Source organism: Triturus cristatus, chromosome 12 (assembly GCF_964204655.1).
Source record: "Triturus cristatus chromosome 12, aTriCri1.1, whole genome shotgun sequence".
NCBI classification, from domain to species: Eukaryota; Metazoa; Chordata; class Amphibia; order Caudata; family Salamandridae; genus Triturus; species Triturus cristatus.
The window spans coordinates 173,059,540-173,076,736 of NC_140595.1; the positions used below are offsets into that span (position 1 = coordinate 173,059,540).

Here is a 17,197-nt window from a genome sequence, read left to right on the forward strand (position 1 = left end):
TGGGGGTAAAAACTCTGCATGGGCTTGAACATAGGAAAGCTGGAATGTCCACAAACTATGAGTAGGCTAATAATCGGAATAGTATCGTGCTAAAAAAAACTTCCACACCACAAATCACAACTAAAACAAAATGGAAGCCTGAGAAAGAATCACCAACAGAAGATCTTTTGTGTAAACCTTTATTGGCATTACAGGCCTGGTGCCACCTAACCACATGGACTCCTCAGGTAAATTGTACATGATGAAGACTTGTGAAGTAAAACATATTTCCTTAGGCGCCTCACTGAAAACAGAAAAGAAATACATCTTAATAAATACAGGCAAAAAATCAGCTTCCTTGGGTTTATCCCTATAGACGGACATAAAATAGAATTTAAAAAACCACTGAAAAGATGGATAATGTGTCAAAGAAGACATTTCTGGAAAGGATTAATGATTGTAGCTTCAAATCAAGCAGGAGACATGTATTACATTTTAAATGTGTGAGCTGGCAGACACTGGATAACTTTCTGAGTAAGGTGAAAAGTCTGATTGTTGCAACAAAAGCTTATTAGACTTTAAATTCCCAAGGCTAGCACCCTCCCTAATCACAGTCCTTGGTTAAATAAGGGGCATTTCCTGTCTTACAGCAAACAATAATGCTCACATCCTGAAAACAAGAGGATTTACCAAATTTCCCCTCTCAATGACAATAACAACACAAAAAGAAAGAGGGTCAGAGCTTTCAAAGGTCCAGCACCAAACGTCTCTACCTATTAGGCCTCTTGAATCAGCACTATGCCTCGATGCAGCAGGTCTGGAATGTGACCCCCATACATCCCAAATAGGTGGCCAAAACCACCACCATTGACAACTGCAAATTAACCCTGCACCCGAGAAAGATGAGTGTTCGTGTTATGTGACTATCCTAGTGTATGGCATTTAAACAATAGCAAAATATATTGAACACAGAATAGCTTCCCAGGAGAAAGTATCACAAAATCATGTATCTTGATTGTAGTTGAAAAAATCTTTTTATTGAGAATCACTCGCTGTTTTAAAAGCACCACACAATTGCTTGCCAACACGTTTCATCCCTCTTGGGACATCTTCAGGGCATTGGCAAGCAATTGTGTGGTGCTTTTAAAGAACAAGTGATTCTCAATAAAAAGATTTTTTCAACTACAATCAAGATACATGATTTTGTGATACTTTCTCCTGGGAGGCTATTCTGTGTTCAATATATTTTGCTATTGTTTAAATGCCATACACTAGGATAACAACGCTAACCCTATACCACACTACCTACTATTCTTAAGTTTATGTAGGGAATTCAAGGCCTGTCCCGAGAAAAAGTAGGGTTCAGTGTGATGTAGATGATTGATGCATGCTAGCGGCATTGCAACTTTATCTATGGTGAAAATGCTTTGCGTATATCCTAATATAATGTTGACCTCTGATGAGAAAGATGGATAAAGACCAACCTCACGGTGGTGCAGAACACATTTGGAAATTTGCAATCAAATTCCATAGATGGTCATATATTGTTTGGGAGAGTGAAGGCACTGGTGGAAATCGGTGGTTCTTATGTCCTCGCTAATTCTTCCTGTTTAGAGGTGGGAGAACCACAATTTCATAATGGTTGAGCCTCAGATAGCGCTACAGTTGGAATAAACTTTCCGTGATGGGCCACCAAGTCATAGTGATGTACTGATGGTCGCCGCCCCCTGTGGTGACCATCACAGGATTAGGTTTCCTTCCCAGGTAGGAAAATGGTGACCATCAAAGAATTAGGTTTCCTTCCCAGGTAGGAAAATGGTGACCATCACCGGATTAGGTTTCATTCCCAGGTAGGAAAATGGTGACCATCACAGGATTAGGTTTCATTCCCAGGTAGGAAAATGGTGACCATCACAGGATTAGGTTTCATTCCCAGGTAGGAAAATGGTGACCATCACAGGATTAGGTTTCATTCCCAGGTAGGAAAATGGTGACCATCACAGGATTAGGTTTCATTCCCAGGTAGGAAAATGGTGACCATCACAGGATTAGGTTTCCTTCCCAGGTAGGAAAATGGTGACCATCACAGGATTAGGTTTCATTCCCAGGTAGGAAAATGGCGACCATCACAGGATTAGGTTTCCTTCCCAGGTAGGAAAATGGCTCAATGCTTGAACAAGTCCATCATATCTTGTGCTGCACACTCATCAAACTCTTCATCCTTCGGAGCAACCGCTCCACTGGTGGTTGCTCTTAAGGCAAAAGGGATTTCCTCCAGGTAGTCAGAGATCTCTAAATAAGGTGGGCAGTCTTCCTTCAGGGCAGTGAGGGTGATGGACAACACGTACCTGGCGGGAAACATCCTTTACCCTGCATGCTTTACTCCGAATGCCATTACCCCGCATTTTTTACTCCGCATTAACTTTTACAACGCAGGGCTTTACACCGCAAAACTGTTACAACACATTCCCCAAAGTAACGCCCCCCCCTCGAGTTAGAATAATAATTGCGGTGGAATGGGAAATGCATTGTAATAGATTGCGTTGTAAAGCCCTGCGTTGTAAAAGTTAATGCGGAGTAAAAAATGCGGGGTAAAGTGTCTTATTCGTTCCTGGCAGGACCACAGACATTGTGCCGCGGTAGAAGGACCCCCCCTTCTACGGCCTATAATTTAGCCAAAGTGGCTGCCATCTTTGAAAGTCCCTACTGGACACAGCTGATCTGCTTCACTTTTGGAAACTGATGAAAACTCACCTGTTCTTATTTCTTCCTCCTGCTCCTTACACGTGCACAGTCATTAATGCCGGACGCCTGTATCTTCGAGGCGCTATAAAAGTATACAATGATGAAGTAAAAGCTAGACAAAATATGCAGGGAATGGGATGGCAACAGTGCTGGCCCTCAAGAGCAAAACTCCTCCACCATAAGAGGCTGGCGCGCCCTGACCTCAACCCTAACCCCGTAAGGGTTTATGAAACAGACATCACCAGTTTGATTTACTCTCCCAGTTAATTTATTTAACATTTTTGTCTAGCGCTCACGAACTGTGAATTAAAAGGACACTTTACGCTACAACTTTAACAGTGACCATAGGGTGTGAGGACCCGAGCCTCGGAGAAGTACCATACAAGTTTGTGAGAAAAGACCGCCATGGGATATTGGCTGCCACTGGGATTATGAAGAAATGGAGTATCAAATGCAGCAGAGATGAGAAAATTATGTGGCAACAGAAGGCAAATTATTTGGCATTATACATCAGATCCTGTGGCAGTTTCACCTCACTATTATGTCTTTTTGCAAATGTTAACACTGCCTTTGTAAAAACTTCACTTCAGTCGTACCAGTTTACAGCAGCGAGCAATTGTTTGGATGAAAGGTTGAGTTGGTAATCTGTCTACGAACCAGTAGAAGCACACTGGCTTTATGCAACTTTTGATCCATTCTGGATATCTACTCCGTTTTTGTGTTAAAATCTGTTAATTATGCAACCGATAGTCAGGGCCACTGGAATTATGTGCCAGAGGAGGGCCAAATTATGTGGCAGGGTTGACTAAATTATGCAGCACGAAGAGGCAAATTATGTGCTGCAACGCGGCTATTCCATGCAATTTTAACGTCATTAATTTCCCATTTTTACACTTGTTAACACTGTCTGGGCATAGGCTGCACCACATCAGTACTGGGTTAACACTTAAATATTGAAATAAGAAACAGAAAGGTGACCAATCAATTTTTGCGAATGGCGGCAACTTTTGTCTCAGCGTTTTTAGTACCTTTTGAACCGTTTAAACTGCAAGCATTTTTTTTGTTAAAAGCTGCAGATTATGCAGGAAATTGTGAATTATGTGGCAAATGCACCAAATCCATAATTCTGCGAAAAACGCTGCGGCTGCACAATCGCAGAATTCCACTGGCCCACACAATGTGGCAAGTGCAGTGAATCCATAATTGTGCGGAAAACCGTGTGACCGCAGAATCGCACAATTCCAGTGGCTCTGGGTATTAGAAATTGGGGAAACTGGGGTGATTTTAGTCTTGGAGGAAGTGGGATAATTAGAATACAGACATATCCGTTGTATAAACCAATATTAAAAGCTTCTTTCAATCAAGCAGGGAGCTCTTAAAATGGATGCCGTGACGAGCTGTCCGCGAGATGAAAGTTTTATGAAAATGAACAAGAGCGGACTTCTAGTGCCGTTTCTGCTGTAGCAGGCACTACAATGAGCTCTATAGTTATGCATTCATGCCATCTCTCTCTGATATCTCGAGAACGCGAGATTAGATTCCTTGGCGATGTCTTCGTTTCTGTTCGTGGCTCTCTGGCGGCTCTCCGCGGCCAGCTGCTAACTGGTGTTTTCATCTCTGGGTCTGTTCTGTCGCAGGTGGTCGTATTCCGTACGGTGAGCCGCTCTCAGCCCGTGCACTTTGTGCAGTGCGCTACGGTGGGCAGCTTCAAGGCGCACTGGCAGGAGACGCTCTACAATATGTTCACCTTCGCCTGCCTGTTTCTCCTGCCCCTGCTCATCATGGTGCTGTGCTACTCTCGCATCCTCAGGGAAATATCCCGAAAAATGAAGAAAGCTTGTGGTAAGTTTCGACCCTTGGGTGTATTCTTTTATTCTTACTTGTTTTTCCTCTATTCCCTTGCCTCTCCTTCCGTACATGCCTTTTTATCTTGTTTCCTTCCACTCACTCGACATACCATTTTTGCTTCTCACGGAAGTCTTGCTTTATTGTGTCTTTTTCTCTCCTCCCACCTAGGGCCAGTGCTACATTGGGTCACCTACCTTGTGGCACCATCACACATGGCCACAAGAGGGCACCAGATTACCAAATTGTCTCCAAATAGGAATTGTTGCCAGGGAAAAGTGAACGCACAAATGTCAAAATATAAATTTGCTATGGGTTTTGAAAATCCTTGCACCAGAGTCTTCACAGAGGGTGATAGTATGACATTGTCAGAAGTCCAGAAAGGTGAAGCTTCCAAAGTCTGGGATTCTAAGGACCTGGACTGTCGAGTATTCTCTGTTTTCTGCTGATCCGTGCACCTCTGTCCATTACTGTTTCCAACCTTCAAACATTCTCTCAATAATTTCCCCTTTCAATGCTTAATTTGAGGCGGTGGTTGCCGCTGCGTGCCACCGCCACTCATTTTTGGGGACCAGCACTTATTTTTCCTTATAAGACATTTCCCAAGAGCAAGAGAGAGAAAAACAAACACAGAAGCAAGAAGGAGGGAGATAAAGGCAGATAAATATTCACAAAGGGAGAAAGGAGGACCATATATGAGTGACATAAAGGGGAAGTCGGTGCCAGGTAACGGATTAAAAAACCTGAGGTGGATTAAAGATTATGCAGCCTTGGTATTCGGCACGCTATTGTTTAGTACCGCCTGACACGAGCTTCCGAGCACAACTTGGGGCACTGGCACTCGTTCTTTTACAAATTAATCACTGTCTCTTTCTAGCTGTTTTTTTTCCCTCAGCAAAATTGGTTAAAAATGTGAATCTAAGGAAAATCTGCTAAAACCCTATGCTCAATTTTCCCGTGGATGAGCAGTGCCTACATCTTGGCTTTCTTCACTCAACGCTCAAACCTGATTAAAAAGAAGGATGGATATCTTTAGCACATAAATAATTTACCTGGGTCTTCAATTCTTAATTTCAATAATAACACAAGTGTCTGGTTTGGTGTAATGCTCTGCAAAGCACTATATATGGGGCAGCGGTTCTTAACCTTTTGACTTCTGTGGACCCCAATGAATCATTACTGGAATCCAGGGAAACCCCTTGAACCATTATTGGAAGCCGGAGACCACCAGCCTAAGCAACTTGTATAATTTGGACCTCAAAACAACCCACAAAAATACAAAAACAATTATACACCAAACAAATGCTCAAATATGGAAACATTTTGAGTAATTTACAATGAAATATAGAAAAAAAGATTCAGATTTTCAATATTGCTTCCCTATTTGTATGTACTTTATGATTTGTAATTGATTCATTGAAATAATATTTCATTTATTAAACAGTCACCGACCCCCTGAGTAGACCCCGCGGACCCCAGGGGTCTCAGACCACAAGTTAAGAACCACTGATGTAGAGCAATCCACCTTGAATCCCTTATTTAATAAAGTCATTAGGACTGGAAATTGCATTTTTTCTTGTACTATTGATTTGGGGGTGCTGCAACAGTCATTGATTCCTGTTAGAAGGATTGCTAATGGAGTTGGAAAGACCTGTGAATCATACATCGATCAGTAAACTAGGAGGCTGCAAAATCTGCAAAATGCTATCTCAAGAAATATGATTAATTTTCCATAAATGTGTGGAAAATGTCTTAAGTTAGGTGGAATACCATTGAGGGTATCTCATTTGAAAATGCTTGCAAGGGCATAGCTCTCATGCATTTTTCATTCAAGATACTTGCACACAATTTGTTTGAGAAGAACATGTTCCTCAGTGTTAGACCTGGCATCTTTTGGCATGGCTTCCCCTGTCTTGTTGCTCCTGACCTGTTTTCGGCTGTGCGCTGAACTTCGCTATTGCTGGTTTTAGGACTCAGGGCATTTTACCACTGCTGACCAGTGTTAAAGTACATGTGCTCTGTGTCTAAAATGTACTAGTATTTGGTTTTTCTGTGATTTACATATTTAGTTTGCTTACCAATTCCTGGTACAGTGCACTACATGTGCCCAAGGCCTGTACATCAAATGCTTATAGTTGACTTACAGAACTGATTGTGCCACCCACATGAGTAGCCCTTCAGAACATGTCTCCGTTTTAAACTGCCATTGTGACCTTGCAAGTTAACCTACTTGCCAGACCCTAACCCTCCCTTTTATTACATGTAAGGCACCCCAAAGGTAGGCCCTAGGTAGCCCCATGGGCAGAGTGCAGTGTATTTATACAGTAGGACACATACTTGCATGTTTTACATATTTTGGTAGTGAAAAACTGCTAAATTAGTTAGGCTTATTTCTCCCATAGGTTAGCATTGGAACTGCATTGTAGCAAATTACAAGTGTATCTTCCAATTGGAAGCAGATAGAACATTGGCGATTGGTGTCTCTGGGCTCACAATTTAAAAACATATATTTTAGTGAAGTTGGTTTTTTAATTGCAGGTCTGAAAATGCCACCTTCAGAAAGTTGCATTTTCTTACTTAAGCATTCTGTGCCTCTGCCTGTCCCTAGAATACAAGTCTGTTTTGGATGACGGTTGGGCTTTGCGAATTCACTCTAGACAGTCACACACAAAGGAAGCTGAGGTGTGCCCTGCATATCCTGATGACTGATCAACAGGCTGACGAGAGTTACTGAGCTAGAGTGGTGGGAGGAGCTGACACATGCACCTAAATAGAGCTGTGCATACCCCACACAAAGAGCTGCATACTTCCCTGATGTGTGTCTGGAGCCAGGGACAGTAAGATGAAGGTCTCGTGCCCTGCAAAGACACTTGTCTAAAGTCTCTCTACTTCAAAGGCTAATATGGGTATAAGTACTGGACCTCTGACACAATATACTTAGAACACTTCTGGACTGAGGATATTCTGCCAGGAAGAAGAGCTGTTGTGTTGCGGGGAGGGACTGCCACTTTTCTGTTTGCTTTGCTGTGTTGGCTGCTGCCTCCTGCTTCTGTCCTAGGAGTGAGATGACTGGACTTTGCTCTCTGCATCCTGCTTTCTGAAATTTCTTCAAGGGCTTGAGTTGAGCTTGACTTCTTTTGGAAATCTCAGGGCCATCAAAGACTTCACCTGCAGCACTTGGGCTCTTTTGCTGAGAGTCCTACTTGCCAGGTGGTGCAAAATCCAAACCCTGGGCCGTTGGAAGTGACTTTCAGTGCTAACAGAAGAAACCAGCGTCAAGTGAGTTTGGAACTGGCGCCTATCTGCAACTTTGGCACCTTGCCGCTGACTGCACAAAACCGTGGTCCCCGCTCGACGCAACAACCATGACTTACAACGCTGGCTCCGACAATGACACATCACCTCCGAAGTACTGCCACGGGGGGAGTCCTGAGCACCGCATCACCGACATCCGTAACACACGGCTCCGACTCTGATGCTGCAGCTGTGGCCCAGTGGTTCAACCTCGACGCCGCAAAACTGAAGCCTTGTGGCATGACCTGTCACACCCAATCAACGCTAAGCCTAGGTGGTGAACTTCGCTCCGTTTGCGGAGTTTTTCGCACTCTGCACTCCACGGAGCTCGCGGAGTTCTGAAAAACGGAGCAGAGTTTTTTTGGTGAGCGCGAGCGAGGAAAGTGAAATGCAAGACCACTTCTCTGTGAGATTTCTCAACACAGGCAGTCGCGGATGGTCGCTACCGCTCGTGTTGAGAAACCTTCCATTCGCTTTGTGGAAGCTGTTGCTCGAGTAGAACTTCAACTCGAGTGGTAGAAAGAAGCAGCACCCTCTTGTACTGTGTGAGATGCCATTCCAGCTGATTTTACGGCACGGGACAAACACCCGGCACTAAAAATCAGTGTGAACGGCGCAAGATAACCCACTCTGCTGCTCGGGGAACTCTGCATAGCTTGGCAAAGTTGTTTTGTCTCTATGTGGAGTTCAGCGTAGTGGAACTCTGACTAGGCTTAATTCAACGTTCCCCAGCAGTAAGGTACAGCGAATCATCTTGGCAACCACCACATTACCTACCCTGCGCCCCTCAACATTCCCAGGCATCAGCAACCCCACGACTCCGCACCGCTGCCAGGAACCAATGCCTTACTTGCTTCAGTGGTGCCTCACCTCCTTCTTGCAATAGGCTGACCTCGAGTGCTGATGTGCCAACGACCTGCATAGCAGTAAGGAACTGATGCCGCACTTGCCTCCCCGACACTTCACTTCCCCTGAGTATTGTATCGTCTTTGATCTCTGATGCCTACAAGGTACTGTACCAGGGTCTGTGTGACCCCTGACACCGGTCCTCACTCCATCAAGATCAGACTGATTTTGTGGATTTGTCAACGTCAAGTGCAACCAGATAGCCCCATTGGAGCTATTGTTTTGTAAAAAGCTATACTTGATTTAATCTTTAAAATTCTTAACTTGAATTATGCATGTTTGATTTTTTTTGTTTTGGTCTTGTCATACTCAGATAAATATTGGCTATTTTTCTAAACTGGTTTGGAATACTTTTGTGGTGTTTTCACTGTGTTACTGTGTGTTTGTTGGAAAGTGGGTTATTAGTAGTGGCAATTGTGTATCTGCCACTGGCAATAAGACCACTAACACAATATATGACTCAGTACAGGTCTTAGAAGATTATTTCCATGCTCAACCCTTGGTAGCGTAGCTGCGAGCAGGAAGGCTTAACTTCAAAGACAGGTATGTAAAGCATTTAAAAACATTATGTCCATAAATAATTAAGACACCAAACACAAAGAAAATCCAGCACCTATTTATAAAAATAGGAAATATTTTTGTTTTTAAAATGACACCAAAACGAAACAAAATCCACTGTAGAGAACCGGATATATGAATTCTTAAAGATTTAGCACTATATAGAACATAGAAACGTATTGTGCCTATTGGGACATCTGGTCGCGCTAGACCGGGTTAAAGTCACTGTTTGAGGCTGACCGATATGGAGCCCTGAACGGCTACCCCTCGCGGTAGGTTTCGGTCAAAGTTTTTACCTTCTGACTCAGAAAGTTTTCTGGAGCTTTTTTTCCAGGGTCTCTCGAAGCTCTCAGCCAGCCGTGAGGGTTTGCCAGCTTGCCTTGTGATGAGCTCCTGGTTAAACTTATGGAAGTCTGACCTCTGGAGCTTTCCAGCAGGACGAACAAGGGATCCAATCCAGGGATTGGCTGAAGGTGGGCGGCTTGGCTCTCGTGGTTGGTCCTGGTCACCTTTTCTACCTTCGGACTTAGAAACTTTTATTGAGCATTTTCCTGCGGGGTCCCTCGATGCTCTTTACCAGGCCAGATTCGGTAAGAGTTTGACGGCTTAGGTTTCAGCCTACGCCCAGTCAAACTCTGAAGTCGGAACTCCAGAGCTTTTCTGCGCGACGAAGCTGGACGGCAGGCCAGCTCACGGTTGAGGGTCGCCGGCTTGGCTGACGAGGTTGATTTGGTCAATTTATGGAGCTTTTTCGAAAGTTGGTCCAAATGTCTCCAAACTTCTGGAACTTCTTCCTGCAGTTCCCCAAAGGGTCCCAACGTGTCTAAAACGTACTCCAAGTGTCTGGAAGCTCCAAGAGGGTCCTTGAAAGGTTGGGACTTCAGTTCTCACAATCCACTTGGACAACACCCTTCCAAATCTACTGGTAGTACTCCAGGCTGAGGATTCCTGGTGGTGATGTTCTCGGTGAGCCCTGTTAGCCTGTAGCTTGCAGGGAGTCCACTCTTTAGTCCTTTTAAAACAAGGTAGGCCCACAGGGCTATAGTTCAGATTGTGCAGCTGGTGCTATCTTCAGAGTGCAGGGCCTGGTTGGTGGCAATCAGACTCCTCAGCAGGGACCTTCTTCTCTCTTAAGTTTCAAGCAGCAGACCTGAGAGTCCCTCCCCCTCTCAGATACTTATTCCAAGTTCTCTAGGTCGTCAAGCAGGAGGGCACCCCTGTCCAATGAGGTGCAGGGCCACACCCCAGGGTATGACCACATTCTCCAAAGTGTGGCACTATTTTCTCCCAGAAAGCACCATTTTACCAAAATACATAATGGCTGATTTTCCAGCAGGGAGAGAAGAGCTGGCTAAACACGCCCCCAGGATGGTGAATCTCCATAGTCTCTCCCCCTTACATCTGCTCAATCCTTCCTTAACCCCACCATCTGGGTGGGTTCAAAGAGGAGAGGTGTAAATTGAAACTGACTTCTTCTGCCTGTCTCCTCCTTCCATTGAAGAATATGGTTTACAACCCCTCTCCCTGTTCTGGCATTCATATGTAGTACAGCCCTGCCCCCCAGAAGAGCTGGCTAACTCCTGGGGCTATTTATCACCTCATTAAAGTGGCCTGGCTAATCCACTCAACTTTGACCAATCAGAACAGCCCACTGGAAGGCTGAATTTTGGCTTACAGACAAGAAAGTCTTATAACTTCTTGTCAGTACACCTTAGGATAAATTCAACAATACCATAATTTTGGATTTATCAATCCCATTCTAGGAAGTCTTTGAAGGGTATTTTTATGATTCTCCTAGCGAGAACTATTAGTTCAAGTCAAGTCAGAAAGCTTTATTCGATTGCTACATAAGGCAATCATAAAAGCACATAGGAAAAAACACATCAAAACATGATTTACAATGTTAAAAATATCATACCAGTTTAAAAAACACATTGATACATAGTCTAAAATAATAAGAGTATCATCTCAATATCAACAGGATACACAATGCATTATGAAGTTAAAACGTTATTAAACTCACATGTACTTTACCCAAGTAAAAAGGATTAAATAGACAAACAATTCCTATGTCGCAAGACTTTCCTCAAATAAGTTAGTATTCTAAAAGTGGTGTGCGCCTTTTCAAGCTGTTGTAATGCGAGTAAAGCAGGCCGACATTTACGAAGCCCAAATATTTTTAAAACTGGTGCCAAATACAATCTCCTTAAGTGGGTATAAAATGTAATTTACAAAACATTACATGGATCGTAGATTGATTGGAATTATTGTCACAAGGGGAAAGAGGGAGCTGTTGAGACCAATCGTTCATTAGGCAGGGTAACTAGTCTATGAAATACCCCCAGCCTAAATCTAGTTAATAAAAATCTATCAAACTCCGGGTACCAAAGTTAAATAGGGTTGAATGTTAAAAGTAGTTAAAATCAACTGATTATAAATAGGGCTCCCGGTTTTATGGTATTTATTTTTTTGCCATTTCCGTCTGTATTTATCCATATTTATTTTTGGGGTATTTTTTCTGTATTTATCCACATTTATTTTTGCTACAAGCAAAACACGACGCTACAGCCAGCATTTTTCCACATTTATTTAAATTGACCATGCACACATCTACCATAATTGGAAACGTGGTGGAATCTCAATTGTATTTGTTTTATCTTTTTTGTAAATTCAAAAATAAAATAATAATCATATAGTAACATATTTCTTGGAAATGGATTTGCTCTGAAAGTCCGCTAGGGCTGGGATGGAACCAGTGACATAGGAAGAAAGTCCCCGCAGAACAATCAGAGCTACGCTCAGTTCTCACCACTTCCTAGGCTTGGCTGGCACTTTAAACACGAGCAGATCGGAATATTTCACTTGAGTAAAAAAGCATAGGTTGGTACATTACGGCGTGGATCCGTACAGACGAGTTCCTTTGAGAACAGTGTATGGGGCAATAAACCATTGTGGGGTGCCATCTGCAGTGATGCCCAGTCTGAATCGAGGGACAGACACTGGTCTGGAATTTGTTCTGTTTATCACCCACGCAGATGTTCGTCTGTCTCTCGAAAGATATGGATGTTTCTCGTCTGTGTCTTGGCTCAGACTGCTTCATCTCGGCTGCATGTCCTCCCCCGGGCCACATGCCAGAGCCACAGATGTGCAAAAGGGGAAGACGAAAGCATGCTGGACCACAAATTCATCAACAAGTGCTAGACGTCCCCGTCGAGCTGTTTATTTTCCCAGGACCCCCACCTGCGACGCTGTCCATGCCTTCAGGTTGTCATGGTACACAAATGTGGATTCACGTGGAGCACAACTTGCCTCCCTCTATACGTAATTGTTACCTCTGGCAGCGGATCATTAACACTGATTACAAGGTGACATCTCTCACTTTTGAGCTTGAAGCACATACCTCGATTGTCTTTCACGAGTCAAAAGTAATAGATGCAATTTCAGGTTTCTGTTAGAATTACTACATTCAATGCCAGCAGCAGCACGATTCTGACAGTTGCAGTCGCGTGTTGTATTTAAGTAGATATTTCAGAAAACCAATAAAGAAAAGGAACTAATATTTAAAAAGGTGTTAACATCAAATTATGAACCATCTTTGGTTTCTGAGCTGAACAAATCCATTCATTCGTTCATACACTGCGTCGGCACAGGAAGTTCTGCAAACTTGATCCGTGGGGATAGCAGGGGGTGTGTGGCTTCTTCTTCGGTACCAAATGTGCCCGCCAGTTGTCCCGCCGATGATTTTAGGATGGCTGTTCCCTCATTTTCACGAATGCATTCCATATGCAATGAGGACTTTTTCAGTTGTTGCTATTGAAGTCCAATTACATGAGCTGCAACGGGTCATTCACACTTTCCAAAGGTAGCACATTTTATGGATCACCCAGAGCTTGACAACATTTTGTACCGCCACCTTTGCCCAAGCCCAGTATGCACCCACAGACTGCCCGAGACACCGCTGAAGTTTCCAAGTGTTTTTAATGTCGAAAATCCTATGTTTAAGGCTTTAGGCCTGATTCGTTCATTCTCTTAAGTTATTTCAGATGCCATAGATCTAAACTGTTAATCATGGAAGCTTATGAAAAAAGCAATAGGCCTGACTGAATTATTGTGAAAAGCAGATGTTAAAGCTAACAGACCTTTCTGGGTGGTGTGGTGAAGTCTGTCGACAGCTTCACGAGCATACACACACAGACAGTGTTTGAGCTGCCAGCCACACCGAGTACTTCACAGGTCTTTAAAAAGACCATTCACTTGTTAACAAGGCTTTGTTGTGTTTTTTCAGAGCCCCTGCATCTCCACTGTCCTCAAACTTTCCTTCACAGCACGCTCCGGGATGATTCTGTTAAAGACAGGCATCGCAGCATTGCGCGCATTCCCTGTGTCTGGCATCACACGTGATGTCTTGTGCACTGAAGCCCGGCAAAATTTGTTAGTATTTTGCCGTTACTAAATATAAATACAGACAAAGGAAATACAGTTTTCCGTCTGTATTTATATGTATAAATCCTAAAAAACTGAAAACCGGGAGCCCTAATTATGAAGTACAGTAGGTTTTAAAATCTCAGATGACATTCTGATGGAATCCAACAACAAAAGACCCTCCTTTCTCAATTCCTTCCTTGGTATTTGTCGAATAGATAGGGGGTTAGTAAAGTACTCTAGACGACCAAGATCTTTTAAAATGTTACGGACATATTTTATCCATGGGATTTTCAAAGCCCCTTCCAATTTTAACACGTCTAATAATATATCCCTGTTTAACTTGGCCTCCTCTTTGGTCCATAGCCTATGCCAAAGAAGTACAGGCTCTAGCTTTATTAAATCAGAGATGAAGGGGAGTCCCAACTCCGCGTGACATATACATGATGAAGTGCTATTCGGGACTGATAAAATATATCTTAGGAAGGAATTTTCTATGCGTTGAATTGAAAGCAGATCAGTGAACCCCCAAACTCCTGCCTCATATACTGCAGATGAAACACACTTTGCCTTATAGATCTTAATAAGCACCTCTGGTGGTCTTTTTCCCAGCTTTCTAGCCAAGGTAGTTAGGGCTGCTGTTGTTCTTAGCAGTACCAACTTTTTTGCTGAGACTGCTTGTACCCAGGTGTCGTTGTGGGCAAAAAGAATTCCCCAATATGGGATCTTTTTAGTTGTCCCGATCTTCTGCCCTGCAACAAACCTGTCTTTAGGTTTCTTGATACCAGGATCGCAGCACATGTTAAAGGTCTTAGAGGAGTTTACTCTCAGGCCAAGATTTTTCATAAAGTGAGAGAAGCTGTCTAACACCCTCCGAAGGCCAACCTGTGTATTGGATGTCCTCCCACTTGTGGAAAGTCTTTATTGTCTTTAAGAAGGGCGTTCCCCAGACCATTAATATAAAGATTAAAAAGAAACGGAGCCAGAACACAGCCTTTTCTGACTCTGCTCTTGATCGGGAATGCAGCCGAACACTCACCTTTCAATCCACAGCGCACACGTGCCTTGGCATCTCTATAAAAACGCGTAAGAAAATAAATAATCTGAACCTCAACCCCCATGTCCTCTAAAATAGACCGGAGTTTACTGTGAATCACACAGTCACATGCGGCTGTGAGAGCCACAAAATGACCTGGGCTTATAAAACATTGTTTATAAGGGCCCTGCAAATATCTTCAGGACCCCACACCCCTGGAACATTTAGGGGAGACTTTAGGGGTTCTGAATATATTCAAATATTGCAAATCCTCACTCCACAGTGTTCCTAGCACAAAAGTCAATTTTGGGAAGCACTTTATCACAACGTGGGGAGTGAAATGTGCAATTTCACTTAACCCATGGCATATAAAATCATGTTATAAGGGTCCTCCTTATAACTGACCCCCCCCCCCCCCACCCCACCCCTGGGACACCTAGGGGAGACCCTGGGGGTACCTAATATGTCCAAACCATATAGTTTATCAATTGTCAATTGCCCCTAACACCAAAGTTGAGTTTGGGCACTATGTTAGTTTTAAAAGCAGTACTGCAACACAGGGCTGCTTTTAAACTTACCTCAGGCTTCAGAAGTGCACACATGCAAGTGCAGACAGGGATGCTGACCTCTAAACTGCCATGCCCTATTATATACTAGGGAGACTTAAAGGTAGGTTCAATCCCCCTGCCCTATTTTCTACTAGGGCCTTATAGGGGAGGTCATGCCAATCATAGGGGTACCCTAACCCCTAGTGTACCCTAGTGTATGCAGTTGTTTTCACTGTATTTTAAGTGTCTCTCTCAGCATAGGACTGGCCCTGGGCCTGGTTAGGCAGAGCCCATGGTCAGTTACCACCAGTTCCAGTCAGCAAAAAGAATTGGGGGTGCCCATGGCACAGGATGACTTTGCAAAAGTGTGTGTGTACAAAAACTTTACACATTTACAGTGGCAGCTGGCAGGGAATGGGGGAGCAGGCAGGTTGGGGGGGAACGAGGGGCAAAGGGGACAAAATATTGAAAAAAGAAACGAAAACACTTGCCTCATCATGCCGCGACCGCCTCTGTCTCTTCTCCCTCATTGCTGACTACGGAAGCACACGGGCTCCCCTGAGCCAATCACAACACTGCAATGCTTTATTTATTTATTTATTTTTTTATTTTATTCTTTTTTGCCAGTACGGTACAAAAGAAAAAAAAAAGGATTACAATAAGCGTTACCAAATGGCACCCCTCCCCCACCCCGCCAAAGAGACAGAGAGCTTACGTGAGGTTACGAGAAAAGAAAAAACACAGAAAACAGTAAACGAAGAGAAGAGCACATACATTATCCTTGCTGTACATGCCAAAGACTCATTTTTTCCCAGAGCTCTATTCCCTTCTTCCGTCCCCTTCTTCCTTTTTTTGCATATATAGCGATTTCTAAGTGGTATATGGCAATAAAGCGGGCTAGCCATTGTGAGAACGATGGGGGCTCAGAATCTAGCCAGGAGGAAGCCACACAAAGCCTCCAGACAGCCATAGAAATAAAAATTAAGCCATCTCTATTCAGCTGAGAGGACTCAGTCTGTATTCCTAGCAAAATAATAGTAGGATTCAGAGTTATGGGCTGAGTAGTAACTTCCCTTAAGAATTCCTGTATTCTGTTTAAGGTGGTGTAATGTTTTAGACATGTAGCGAAAATATGAATAGAATTGACCCCATATTCCGCACATCTTGGACAGAGGGTACCTTGGCCGGAGCCCCACTTAGCAATCTTGCTAGGGGTGAGATATAGAAAAAAAATAGTTTTAAAATGTTGCGACTGCAATTTGGCTGAAATTAGAATATTCTGTGAAAGAAAGAGTGAGTTAAAAAAAGTAGTGTTAGGAGTATCAGTTTTGCTGGACCATTTATCAGCTATATTCTGTAGGTCGTCGGGGGTCTGTTTATTTATTATGTTGTATAAAAGGCCGATTCGTGCGGGACTGGCTTGCGTATAATGTTAAGAATGTCAATTTCCCTGAAGCCAGAAAACCCGCCTACCTTCCTAGACAGAAAATCAGATACACAGTAGTATTTAAAAGCATCTTCATATTTGAGTTTGAACCTAGTCAGTAGCTCCGAAAAAGGGACCAGCCCTTCATAGGTGACAAGGTCTCCTAATTTCAGTATACCCGCCTTATGCCACTCTGAGAAGTAATCCCTACCAAATATGGCAGGTAAATTAGAGTTGTTTAATGTAGGAGTGTAAAAGTTGAATCTGCCGAGCCCAAAAATGTTACGGATACTACGAAAGGTTTTAAAAGAATTTAGTAGTGTCTTAAACCTCACCCTTTTGTAGTATCCGAAAGTGGTCTCCCGAAGTAGGCAACCCCAAGTCTGTTCTCCCAGCAATAGCTGAAAGGGCGAGGGGAGGCCCGTGGTCTGAAGGGGT

At 43.4% G+C, this 17,197-nt stretch overlaps 1 protein-coding gene across 1 annotated transcript in view; it reads left to right on the forward strand.

Annotated features, from left to right (window-relative positions):
* The window catches only part of LOC146773007 (gonadotropin-releasing hormone II receptor-like), a 329,569-nt gene that overhangs the window by 272,598 nt on the left and 39,774 nt on the right, over positions 1 to 17,197 (forward strand). Inside the window, exon 3 of the mRNA XM_085639932.1 lies at positions 4,362 to 4,566. Within this exon, the coding sequence (XP_085496058.1) occupies positions 4,362 to 4,566 (205 nt within the window). The remainder of the gene's footprint in view (positions 1 to 4,361; positions 4,567 to 17,197) is intronic.